At 37.9% G+C, this 12,404-nt stretch overlaps 2 protein-coding genes across 2 annotated transcripts in view; one reads left to right on the top strand and one right to left on the bottom strand.

The window, feature by feature from the left end:
* rab6ba (RAB6B, member RAS oncogene family a) overlaps positions 1 to 690 on the top strand; it is a 67,957-nt gene extending 67,267 nt beyond the window's left edge. The window contains exon 8 of the mRNA XM_042516681.1: positions 447 to 690. Within this exon, the coding sequence (XP_042372615.1) occupies positions 447 to 511 (65 nt within the window). The 3' untranslated portion in view covers positions 512 to 690. The remainder of the gene's footprint in view (positions 1 to 446) is intronic.
* An 8,125-nt stretch (positions 691 to 8,815) lies between these two features.
* im:7152348 (uncharacterized protein LOC559250 homolog) lies at positions 8,816 to 12,394 on the bottom strand. The gene is made up of 4 exons (XM_042483900.1): positions 12,317 to 12,394; positions 10,814 to 11,312; positions 9,336 to 9,440; positions 8,816 to 9,249 (listed from the first exon to the last, which is right to left on the bottom strand). Exons 2-4 carry the CDS (start codon positions 11,158 to 11,160, stop codon positions 9,204 to 9,206), a joined length of 498 nt encoding a protein of 165 aa, XP_042339834.1. The 5' UTR covers positions 11,161 to 11,312; positions 12,317 to 12,394; the 3' UTR covers positions 8,816 to 9,203.
* Between the last annotated feature and the right edge of the window lie 10 nt (positions 12,395 to 12,404).

Raw genomic sequence — 12,404 nt, 5'->3', positions numbered from 1 at the left:
ATTTCATTTTTATTATTCATTCCCTTATCGATATATTAATTTATACATTTATTGTGCTGTAAAAATGTCATTATGAATTGATTACAGATTTTAGGAATTTTTTTAATTTCTTTAATTTCTTTGAAAAATTCTGTATTCATACATTGTTTATCTTAGATTAATTTAGATATTTTGTCTGGTAGAATTTTGTATGTATTATTGTCTACAAATTAAATGAATGTATGGCGAATGGCACCCTCTAGTGGTAGCAAAGTGGTACTACAGTCATCCTGTTAGAGTATATAGTTTGGGTTCTCTGAACACAACATGAATGAGTATTATAGGAGAGTATATGTATTTCGTCTGTATTTCTTCTGTGTAAATATTCATATCGGCTAATTGATCCATTTAGGTGCATGCAGCTGAATGAGATCAATACCAAAAGCTTCCTTAATTTTCTTCTCCAGTGATTGACATCAAGTTGGACAAACCGCAGGAGCCCCAGACTACTGAAGGCGGCTGTTCCTGTTAATACTCACCGTCCTGGAAAAAAACAAAACCATCATTTACACCACATGCTTGTTATGTCGCTTCCTATTGGTTAACCTGCAGTTGACTTTGCACGTTGAGAATCTGGCCTCCTTCACCTGACTGTCGGTCATCGGTTGGAAACTAGCAATATGTGAATTTGGTTCTAAAGTAGTGTAGCCTACTTTGTTTGTAATGAAACTGCCAAAAAAAGTCTTACATCTTGCAAAAAATCAAAAGAAAGAAAAAAATGTGAAAAAAGATCCCCCGAGTTACATATGTGGATACGATTTTTTTAAGTAGAAAAGGAAGTTTCCCCGGTTTCTTTTTTGTATTTTTGTATATTCAGGGAAATCTCTCTGGAAAGGTTGTTTTTTTAAAAGATGCAAACAACTAAGCTCTGTGTTTGAGAGCTGGAGCGGAACGGATGGTTTTAGACGAATTTTTATGGATCCCACTCTTGTTATAGGTAAAAACGGAGGTCGCTCCCACATTATTACTTAAATTTTAATCACATAAAACCCCAACCTAACCCCTTACATTTCCATTTTGACTTTATACCTGCATTTAACCATCTTAAGACTTATCACCCAAACATAACAAGTTTTAAGCCTAAACCCAGACGTTTGGTTTGGCAGGCCATTGTGGTGCTCCTGCCCATAACCGCTGTGGGATCCATATTTTTGCGTCACTTGAACTGAACAGCAACATCTTGAGTATCTAATGCATGCCTAGTTTTTGAGCATAGGTACTGTCTACCAGTGTACACAATATGTAAATGGTAACATTACACCAGTGACTTAATGCACTCTGATAATGACTAGTCCAAGTCTTTTTTGTTGATGAAAACTGTTGAATCTGGATTTGTATACTTGACATCAGATTATCTCTTTGTCGTGCGTGTGCGTGTAAATGTGCGCTTTCTGTATAGGCAACATTAGAATGCAGTTATATAGAGGGCCACTGCCAAGTCGTGTCATTCTTACCACATTAACGGCACCGTTAAGGTCACCATTTGTTTGCGGTATGTCATCGATTCCCCCCCACTCACGACGACATGACATCTGCTGTTGCATCGTGTGATATCTTGGTAGTTGTGATTATGGGTAGTCTGCACATTATGCTGTGAGTGAGCTGTGGAGAATGGAAGCCCTTGCCTTGTGTCACGGAGGAACAAAGTTCCCCATGTGGTGATCTGTAGACTTTAATGACGCTGTCCTCCTCCAAAAAAAAAACAACCACATAGGTCATTTGGACAAGAAGCATGTTACATTTTTATGCTTATTTTTAGGCGGCGACCTTTAGTGACCGTAATGACCGGAGCAAAGTCCAAATAAAGGACGACAAATTCTGCGTAGCATGGAGGTCAGAGCGGACGTATGGGTCAAACACACACAGGACTTTGACCCAGGAGACTGCTGTTTGTGTCCCATGCATGGCATAGATGTATTTATTATGCCTGGAACACACTGCATGCGTGAGCAGCGCGTGACAGTGACCAAACTGCAGCATCTTGCACGCTTGCGGTGTTCACACTGGCAGCGTTGTTGCTGCGCCGCTTCTGCAGGGCTGCCTGCTGCCATGAGTACTGTATTTCCACATTCATAAATACATAATCCACTCATTTATGAAGTCAAGGCAAGCTCCTGCATTGTCAACAACACCGCCCTGCTAATGTGTTTCTCAATAAAATGCCTTGTGTCAACTGAAAGGATTCTGTCAACAGAAACGTCGTCAGAGGGCTTTTATTTTTAAAAGTTTGGAAAGTTTGAGAAAAAATTTCCTCATCAGATATGTTTGACGTTAAAACGGTAGTAAATGGTGGTATAGAGTCAATATAAATATCAAAACACCAGTTTCACCTTCTATTTGTGCTGATAAGTGTGCACAACACGCAGAGTAAAAAAAAGGGTCAGCCATCGTTTCTCGACATGTGCCGCAGCTGAGACGCAGCTGAGCAGCGCCACTCACACAGGCAGTGTGGCTGCTCCTCAAGCTGCTGCTGCTGCTACCCAGCTCTGTTGTAAATGCTCAAAAAAATGAATCCACTGGCTGACAGATGTCTCTTTCACTAAAGTCTATGAGTAAAAGCCTTTTTTGGCCCTGTGGCATCACGTGATGGATGCAGAAGTTGAAATTCTACAGTTTGGCTGCTATGTCAACTTGGCTTTTAAGCCCCGTGTACTTTTTGGGTGCTTGTTTGATCTCCTGCCACCGACTAATTTAGGAAATGCTTCTGCGAGTCGTGTTCGGGGGTAGGAACAAACGACCTGTGTGGTTGTCGGGTCAGAGGACTCGTTGACTTTAACGCGGCTCCTGTGATCAAAACAGGCCGCTAACATTGTAAATCAGTGCATTGTTTCGTTCCTGACAGAAGACTTATTTGCACATGTAGACCTTTCAGGTGAACATGAAGTTCTGAAAAGCTTCATCGTAAATGTACAGTCACTTCCGACCTGTCTGATTGTCACGTGACGTGTCCCCCACTGAGATGAGCTTTTCTTTCGCTGCTTGTGTTTAAACTGACTACTGACGCTGGCATTATGCAATGTTTGCAATGTTGTTTGAATTTGGTCTGAACACACTGGAGACGTCCAGCGCTGACACACTACTTTTTCTCTGAAGTGAAAACTTTACTGCACTTTTTGAGGAACATGTTTTAGAATTAGAGCGACAATGTAAGTCTTAAAACAAAAAAAAAGATATCTCCAGAACGTTTGGAGTTCTGTGTCTTAGAGTAGACTTTATCAAGTGTTCACACGTTGTCCAAAAAAAAGGGGAGCACTCTTGTGAAAACTAGTGAACCTTTCTAACCCACGTAATGAGCCAAATAATAATAATAATACTAAGAGACGGAGTTGGATCAGATATCACAGGAAACACTGACTGGAACGCACTCTGTTGTGGGTTTGGAAGCGACAAAGACATGTTGCATTTCAAGTTAAAATCCCTCGAAATGAAGGAAAAAGTAAAAACGTGTCGACCCTCTGTGTTGCTGCCTCTTAATGATCACAAACAGGAATGTACTGCTCTCGTTACCGAACACACCGCCTTCTAAGCAGAGCACTTTTTCAGACGTGATGGGTATTTATTTTTAAGTAAGGACAATGATTCCTTAGTTTCTTTGTATTTATTCCCCCTACATATTAAAAGCCCCATTTGGAGGCCCGTTTTAGCATTCCCTGGAAATGGACCAAGTGGTGCAACAAATGTCTTTGCGTGTCGGGGGTCTTGCGTTGGAGGGCGGAGGTCAGTCCCGGGTGTGTATGTTCTGTCACAGCTCTGAGCAGCAGACCTGATCAGTCCAGAGCTGACTCTCCATTCACACTGTACAGAGATCTAGCATGTCTCTCCAAATGATTAATAAAGATGTCTTATTACCAAAGTCATGCACAATTCTGTTTTCCTTTCTTTTCCTGAACCTTGCACACATCTGAGGTATCTATCTTTCACTCTTCTACCTGTCCACTTTATTTTATTATGATCTGCTGTCGGTGCAGCAATCGTCTCTTTTACTCTGTTGTTTTTTTTTAAATTGAAAAAAAATGCATAAATAAATGAAAAACATAATTTAATATTAAAATGAACACATAAATGCATGAATAAAAAAAGATAATCAAGACATAAATAAATATCTATCTGTGTGTGTGTGTGTGTGTGTGTGTGTGTGTGTGTGTGTGTGTGTGAATCAAAGGCGTAGAAATTCCAGCAGCACTGTAGTATTTATGTCCATCTTTATTTGTTACTGCATTTATTTATTTAAGTATTTTATTAGTTTCTGTGTCTTATTTATTAACATATTGGTTAACCCATACTTTTATTCACTTATATTTATAATATATTTTAGTCATTTTTGTCTTCCATAAAAAAATCCCCCCAATATATGTACATGTTACTCAAAGGAAATGCTTTATTTATTTTTTTATTTCTGTCATTTATTTATTTTAATTTATTAGCATATTTATGTATTTATTTCTACATGTTCCTCATTTATTTATTGATACTTGTGTCATTTTTAGTCCTCTATACAATGACACAAAATCGTACACTTAGATTAAACCCTGAAAATATATCAGTAAAATCACATGAGTAAAACAACATTGATTCTCTAGGTCAGGCCTCCTGTTTCTATATTTCCAGACAGAAATATAGAAATAAATCAAATGAAAATGTACAAAAATGCTTTAAAAAATCCCAGAGTAATATACTTTCTGTGATCTTGTACACAACAAAAATCCAGATGTACAAAAATAAAAATATGTCAGCATCCACTTTTTACAGTGTTCCCTTACATCAGTTTTAAATGAATTTACATTAACCGTCACGATGGGCGGTGTTGATGTTGGGTGAGTTCATCTGACTGGAATGTGGTACGTTGGGTAAAAACAAAAAAAAAAAAAGGCTGGGAACCTCTGGTTTAATGAAGCAATAAATATGTCAGTGTAGAGTATTTGTACATGTTGTGGCGCGTGGGGTTTCTAGTGAGACACAACAAGATGTAACCATCCAGTTTCTGTCGATGACTGCCTGCTGTATTGGCTAAGGCTGGATTAACCCTTTGCGGGGGCAAAAACGAGCTGTTAGCCCCAATTTAAGTAACATTATATAATCCTCCATTATAAACCTTCCTAACAGATTCTTCTTTAGTGATTTATGTTCCCAAACATTGCCATTAATCCATTGAATCCAAAATGACCAGTTCTGTCCTAGTTTCGCTCCAGTTTTGCTGTGTTGCACACACACCTGAGCACTGCAGGTATTTGCATTTATTCCATTTAAACACGAGGAATAAACAAAGGAGTGTGCAGTCGCTCTGCGCGGGTCGCTCTGTGTAATCGCAGCTCTTTGGAAACTGTCTTGCATCATATTTGTTGCAAAGACTGAAAATCCTCCCGTGAAATATGTTTACGTTATGTCAGCTGACCTAATAACGGCCTCATTAGTCAATCCGACCAGAAAAACCTTTGTGTGTGTATTTTTCTGTTTTCATGCTGCACTAAACATTTCAGAGAGGAACACTCTACTACTATTTGTGTACTAACTGTACTTTTATTATGATAATATTTTTGTTTTTTTACTTAGGCAAGTTTTTCAATACAGGCCTCTCTTTTGTAATGCAGAACTTTAATATTATAATATCTCTACTTTGACTTTCATAAATTACCTGAGGGGCATCTTCAGTTCTTCACCTAAAAAGATACATTACATTTGTCTGAACGTTTGATTATAGTTTGGCTTTAAATGCATGTTTTTCGTAGCACTATTGTGGCAGAATACGCAGGGGATCTTGGTAAAAAAAACAACAACAAAAAGCACTTATTTTGTGACAGTGTCCCAACTAGAAATGATATTATATCTCAGTTTAAAAAAACAACACCAGAATATGCTTCTTATGGCACTATCCCAACCGGAAACGCAGCATTGTTTCTCTTAAAAACAATTGCTTTTCATGGCACTATCACGGTTGGAAACGCAGCGTTGGGTTGCCAAAAAAAAACGACTGGTTTTGTTGTTTGTTGGTGTCTAACAGTGGTCTGCAGCTTGGCGGGCTTCTCTCCTGGTTGTGACACGCTGAACGTAAGATATAGCCTCGTTCCCACTGCACAAAAACCCGCTAACACCCGCTGACCTCTGGCTTTTTAACGCAATGGGAATGCGTACGATCGACACTCACACCATCACTCAAATTATCGGTTGCCTCCTCCTGAACAGCGCCATGACTCCAATCCAAATACATCTGCACGAGTTTGAAGGAGACACTGAATAAATACGAGATATAAAAAGAGAAGAAGAAACCACTGAAAAGTTTTCAGAGACTCGGTTCTTCCTTCTGTCTACTGGTTACTTGTTCTTCTGCCTGTCCATGACGTCACACAGACACACCAACAAAACAACCCACACACACACACACACACACACAAAAAGCTGACAGAAAGCTGACTCGTGTGTGTGTTTAGTGGTACTGGAAATGCAGTTTTAAGCGAGTTCACCTGTTTGAAAAACCTGCGGGCATGCGGAAATGTGCGTTTATGTGTTTGATGGTCTAAATATTAAAAGTAATTCCTGGTGTCAAATAAGTGGAATAGAGTAAAAAAAAATACAATATTTCCCTGTGAAATGTAGTGGAACAGAAGTATTAAGTAAAATAAAATGGAAAAACTCAAGTACAGTACTGTCAAATTGTACTTTATTGCAGTGCTTGAGTAAATGTATGTAGTTATTTTCCACCCCCTGACAGGGAGTTGTTTCCTGTTTTGTTCCTCCTTAAATCCCAGTGATCATCTGTACCGGGGCCACACTGAGGGCCGGTCAATACATTGCAAAACTGAAACTGGTGCTGTGCCACTTTCACAACCCCGTGTTGTTTGCTGGCTGCGTGCAGAGCCACCGCCGCCACCGCCGCCGCCACCGCCGCCTTTCCTGCTGCAGTCCAGACTGCAGCTGTGACGGCCAACGCTGCCGCTGCCAGCTCATTTACAGCTTGGCTGCGGCTCCGTGTTTGGCATTATCGATGAGATGATGTCAGTCACTGTGATAATATACTGAAGCGTGGGAACACATAAATGATACTGAGAGGGAAAAAAATAACACACCATCAATCAAAACATAATTGAGTTTCACTGAGGCGACCTGTTACAAACCGTGTGACTGCTAACGGATTCCTTGTCTCCAAACAGCAGTGACCTTAATATGACTGAGACGCCAAACACTGTACGATTCGGCAGTGACCTTGGACTGAGATTTAATTCTCCTCTCGTCTCTCAGAGTAGGTGCTGTGTGTTTTTGAACAGAAATGTGCACATAAGGTGACACAAAAGGCCATTTCCATGATAGCGATGATCCAGTACTCTAATATCTGCGAAACTTGCCAGATGCTGGTTGAATGGAGTTTTTAATCCACTTTCATGGTTGAATGAGTCTTTTGTGACGCGTCTTTGTTGAGCCCACAAAAGTAATATTCACATTATGTGATTCAGAAATCTCCAACTGGCTTCACTTTTTTTTTTCACTGACATGATGTAAAAGCAGCAGAGAATTGTCACGTCTTTACTTTGAGCCAAAGCCAGCTGGTATGTTCAAAATGAAAGGCGAAGTTTGGTGTTTTTCAACCTGGACCCTGTTTTCCAATGTTTTTGTGTCAAAATGATTAATGGGAGCAAAAACATTTGCAATTGATCCAGTATTAAGTGAGAAGGCTGCAAAACAGGCTGCAGTGTCACCTCTCGGGACGTTTTTCGACCGTTAATTTATGGCCACTAAAATCAGCTTTTTTTCCACAGACAGGCTCAGATTATTATTCTAAGTGTCTGACAACTTTTAGAAGTATCCTCACAAAAATAGACCTTTTTGTTACAGAGTAAGATCCTTTTTGTTTAAGCAGAAACATTTAAATAAACAGTAATTTTATCATCGTAAAACACGTCACTCAAAAGTGGCACGAGCAAAACAAAATTTTATAAGGTTTTTTATAAATATATATTTTTATTGAAATGTAAAAGTGTGTATAAAAAAACATGTACATCAATGTACAAATATATATCCCCTCATATAGTTACACATTCCCTCAGACAAAGAAAATAAAATCAACATAACAATAAAAATGATGATAATAATAACAACATATTTGTAATTAACTGACATACATAAATAATTAATTTGATTAAAAAAAAATAATAATAACAACACGCTAAAATTACTGTTTATTTAAATGGAGTCTGGTTTTGACAATGGTGATTTTAGGACTATTTCTGGTTGAACAATAAGGATCTTTAACTCTTTGAAACCTGAGCAAATTGTTTACAAAAAAAAAACATGATGATTATGTTATCTGAAAATTACTTAACAAAATAAAAAACAAACAATAAAGTGGTAAAAAAAAAAAATCTATTTCTTTAACATGCTATTTTTATTTCTCTCTGTGACATAATTTTAAATAGAAAATTATTGTGATTAAAATTACAGTTTTAAGAAATTGATTCCTTATTTCTTTGGAAAATTTTAACATATCCTCTCGTCTTTTCAAAAATTATTTTTAGGGTCATTTTCTTGTCACCTTTGACTAATTTCTTGCAATTTTTGGGACTTTTCTGGCCAAGTTGATCATTTCCTTTCCCCCATGTTTTCAAATGAAATCAAACAAATTTGATTCAGTTTCAGAGGATCAAAAAGCACAAGAATCATTTATGCTGCAACCTTTTTTTGCTGCTGTCAATCAACACTGGACCAATTTCAAAAACTGCCTCCTGTTAGTCATTTAGACACAAAACGTATCCATCATTTCCCAAATAAAAACACAGAAAAAAAGAAATATTTTCAAAAATATTTTAATTTTATACTTTATCAACTAGCTATCATAAATTAAAAAAAACAATAAGTTATTTTTAGTGTTCAGCAGTGGCTTCGAAAAAAGGGAACATCCTCAGGAGACCATCTGTTAGGAGGGGGTCTCGGGGTGCGGGTCCCACTGGGGCAGCTGAACCAAATCCCACAGCACCAGCTGGGGGAATTAAGCCCAGAATAAATAATGGGGGAGACGGGGCACCTTTGGCTGAGGACAAAACAATGTCTTGACAGGAACACAAATGGATTCTCGGCCCTAACGGCCTCAGCTTTCCCTCCGCTGGCGAGTCGAGTCTTCTGTTGGCGTCTTTAGTCCTGAGAGGAGCTGTGTCATCGTCGTTGACTCAGCTCTTTTTTTAGATTGCGTCTTCAGTTGGAAGTCTGCGCCAGGATTTCATTTCCCTTCAAAAAAAACAAAAAAAAAAATATAAGTTCACAGTTTCACTAAATTTCTCCTCGTTATTTGAGCCGTCAGAGTGAGGACGTACACGTTACTGCCGGGCACGATCCGCTCCTGGTGCTGCTTCGTCAAACTGAACTTTCTGAAGAACGCAGGCAGTCTGAGCTTCGTTCTGGCAAACCGGGAGGAAGCACTGAAAAGTACAAGTTCCCAAGTTAGACCGTTTCAGAGCTGCAACTAATGATTATCTCCATTACAAACTAACCATTTAAAACCTGAAAAACCTGCAATTATTTCCCCTAAAACATGGGAAGAAGTCAGTGAGCAACATGTAAATTAGCAAAAATGTTAAAAGAAAACAACTTAAAAATCAGCATAAAAAAAAAGTAAAACAAATCAAACAAGGAAACTGCCGGGAAATTGGAAAGAAGGGGAAAAAAACAACAAAAACAAACAAGGAAATATCCTGAAAATTACCAAAATAAATGAGGAAAAAAATTCAAGGGAAGTACCTGAAAATGACAAACAATCAAACAAGGAAATGACCTGAAAATAAAGAAAAAAAAAAAAGAAATTAAAAATGAAAAAAAAATGAAAAAAAAAAATTAAGGAAGGTACCTGGAAACTACAGACAAACAAAGAAGGAATTCACCTGAAAATTAGTTAAATAAATTAATAAAAGAAAAGAAATGAGAAGAATAAAAAAACAAACAAACGAAAAAAAAATCAAGGAAAGTACCTGAAAATTAGCAAAAACAAAAGGGCAAAAAAACGATTTTCCGTCAGTTGAATAACAGATTATTGACTCGGTTTTGCAGCTCGACAGGATTTTTCTGCCGGACCTGAACGTGTCTCTGCGGAGTTGAGGCGCTGATGAGAAGCTCTGTGGACAAACGCACTAATTAACACCTACGTGCTGATGGAGAGGTATGGCTGGAATTTTTTTGGCTCCAACTCTCTTAAAATTCTTCACTGGTTTTAAAGAATTGTTCTCTAATTTATGTTTATTTTTCACATTTTCAGTCTTTAAACAGCAGTGCACTTATTTCAGGTCATTTCCTTGTTTGTTTTTGGTTTTTGGTACTTCTTTGGTAGTTTTCTTTTAAGTTTTTACCATTTTTTTTTTGCTATTTTTTATATATAAAATGATTATTACTATTATTATAGTATATTCAAAATATGATGCAGAATATATAATATTTTCTAATTTTTTAATATATTTATTAGGTCATTTCCTGGTGTATTTTTGTTTTTTATTTGCCTTTTTTTAGATAATTTTTGGTCATTTTCTTTCTTACTTTTTAGTATTTTTTTGTGCTAGTTTTTGGGTAATTTCTCGTTAAAATGCTGATTGCTCTCTATCCATGTTTTTGTAATCAATCAAGCTAATTTGCTCTGGTTTCAAGCCGTTAAACAAAAAATTGAAAATCATGTGAAACAAGGTCAAAGGTCACAAAGGTTTTTTTTTGCAGACAGTCATAAAACTTCCTGTAAACAAGAAAAGCAAATCAGTATTTCTGCGTGTGTAATGTGCATGTTTGTGTCTGCTCTCACTGTTAAACTCACTCTGCCTGCAGCGAGGGTTGTTTGGTCTCCGTCCCCTCCTCCTCAGCTGCTCCCTTCAGTCCGTCGTCGTCCTCCTCCTCCTCTTCGGCCTCCACGTCCTCCGGTATCTGCTCCCACAGCCTGCTGTCGACCCACAGGGCCTCCTGCAGGCTGAGGCCGTGCCCTACGCAGGTGACCCGGCGACACAGAGGGCAGCCCACGGTGAGCAGCCCGCTGCTGGACCGAGACATCGTCTCCAGGCACGGCTCGCAGAAGGTGTGCCTGCAGTGCAGCACCCGCGGGATCCTGTCCATCCGGGTGAAGGGCAGGAGGCAGACGCTGCACTCGCCGTCCTCACACAGAACCATGGTCGGGCTGAACCGGTGGACCGCGGGGCGTCACTGGGAGGATCAGAGTTACTGGGTGATCTGTCCTGATAAAAACCGCTCGACTGTCCGGTGACTGACGTTCAGGCCTTGTTGAAGGAGGCCGCTGCTGCAGGTTCCCAGTTTGCTTCTCTCTGTTAAATAATAGATTTGCAAATAGTTATTAAATCAAGAACTATTTAATAAAAAGTTAACTGCCAAACAAGTTAGTTAAAGTTAAGTTAAACCATTTTTTCTTGAAAATCATCTAAATTGCACCATGTATCATAGTCAGTCAAAACTGTAAAAACAGAAAACTAATGATGGATTTTCATATTTCTTTGGACACATAATGTATGAGAAAAGCTTCTATCAGAAAATACACACACACACGAGAAAACCTAAAATATTAGCCTAAAATAGGGATATTTACTCTACAATTTATTTAAAATTTAGCAAATAAATAAATGAGTTTTTTTTTTTTTTAAAAAAGAGTTTATCTTGTGACTTTTAACTTTCAAATATCAAAGTGTGGATTTTTAAAATATAATATAATATATTCATGATGGAGGGAGAATCATGCATTTTCTGCCAGTCACTCAGGCAGGCTCAGGGAAACATATTTGAAAAAATAAATAAATAATTAAATAAAAAACAACAACACCCAGCCAGCCCTCTCCTCGAATGAATAAAGAGCAGTCCCTTACAAGGAACTTGCCTTTGTGTTTGATTCACACAAACATCAAAAGAAAATAAAAATAAAGGCAAAATACTTCAAAAGTCAAGAACTTAAATATAGAATAGAAAAATTGCAATAAAAATCTAAAAGTACAGTCAAACATTCAAAACATAGATGTGCTACTTTATAAAATTATAACCATTTTTATAGCAGTATATTTACAGATTTAAAATTGAAAATGTCGTATTTATTTTAACTTTTAACTGATATGTTTCTAGAAAAGCTTAAATAAAACGTATTCAGGCGTTATGGTTAAGAGTCACATGTATATTAAAGAAAACAGTCAAACTGCGTAATGACAATAAAGAAAAGTGGAAAAACACTGAGAATAATTGCAATAACCTAATAAACAACATCCACTACTGATAGAGAACAGGTTTAATAAAGGCAATAATAAAAATGTTTGTGATGTGTACTTACAGTGCAGGTGAAGCGCCTCTAATATCGCGGCTCCCGGAGTATTGTCCCTGTGGTGCTGCACAGCCTCTCTGCGGTGAAATGAGAGCCG

The sequence above is a fragment of the Plectropomus leopardus genome, chromosome 3 (assembly GCF_008729295.1).
Source record: "Plectropomus leopardus isolate mb chromosome 3, YSFRI_Pleo_2.0, whole genome shotgun sequence".
NCBI lineage: Eukaryota > Metazoa > Chordata > Actinopteri > Perciformes > Serranidae > Plectropomus > Plectropomus leopardus.
The sequence above is the reverse complement of the archived record's forward strand: the minus strand, read 5'-3'. Positions and strand labels throughout refer to the sequence as shown.

What these genes read in the sequence shown, in the direction of transcription:
- im:7152348 (XM_042483900.1), bottom strand. Translation starts at nt 11,160, where the DNA reads ATGGTTCTGTGTGAGGACGGCGAGTGCAGCGTCTGCCTCCTGCCCTTC. An exon ending in CAACCCTCGCTGCAGGCAGA is followed by an intron (nt 9,441 to 10,813) that starts GTGAGTTTAACA and finishes TGTACTTTTCAG; the next exon opens with TGCTTCCTCCCGGTTTGCCA. An exon ending in ATCGTGCCCGGCAGTAACGT is followed by an intron (nt 9,250 to 9,335) that starts GTACGTCCTCAC and finishes TTTTTTTTGAAG; the next exon opens with GGAAATGAAATCCTGGCGCA.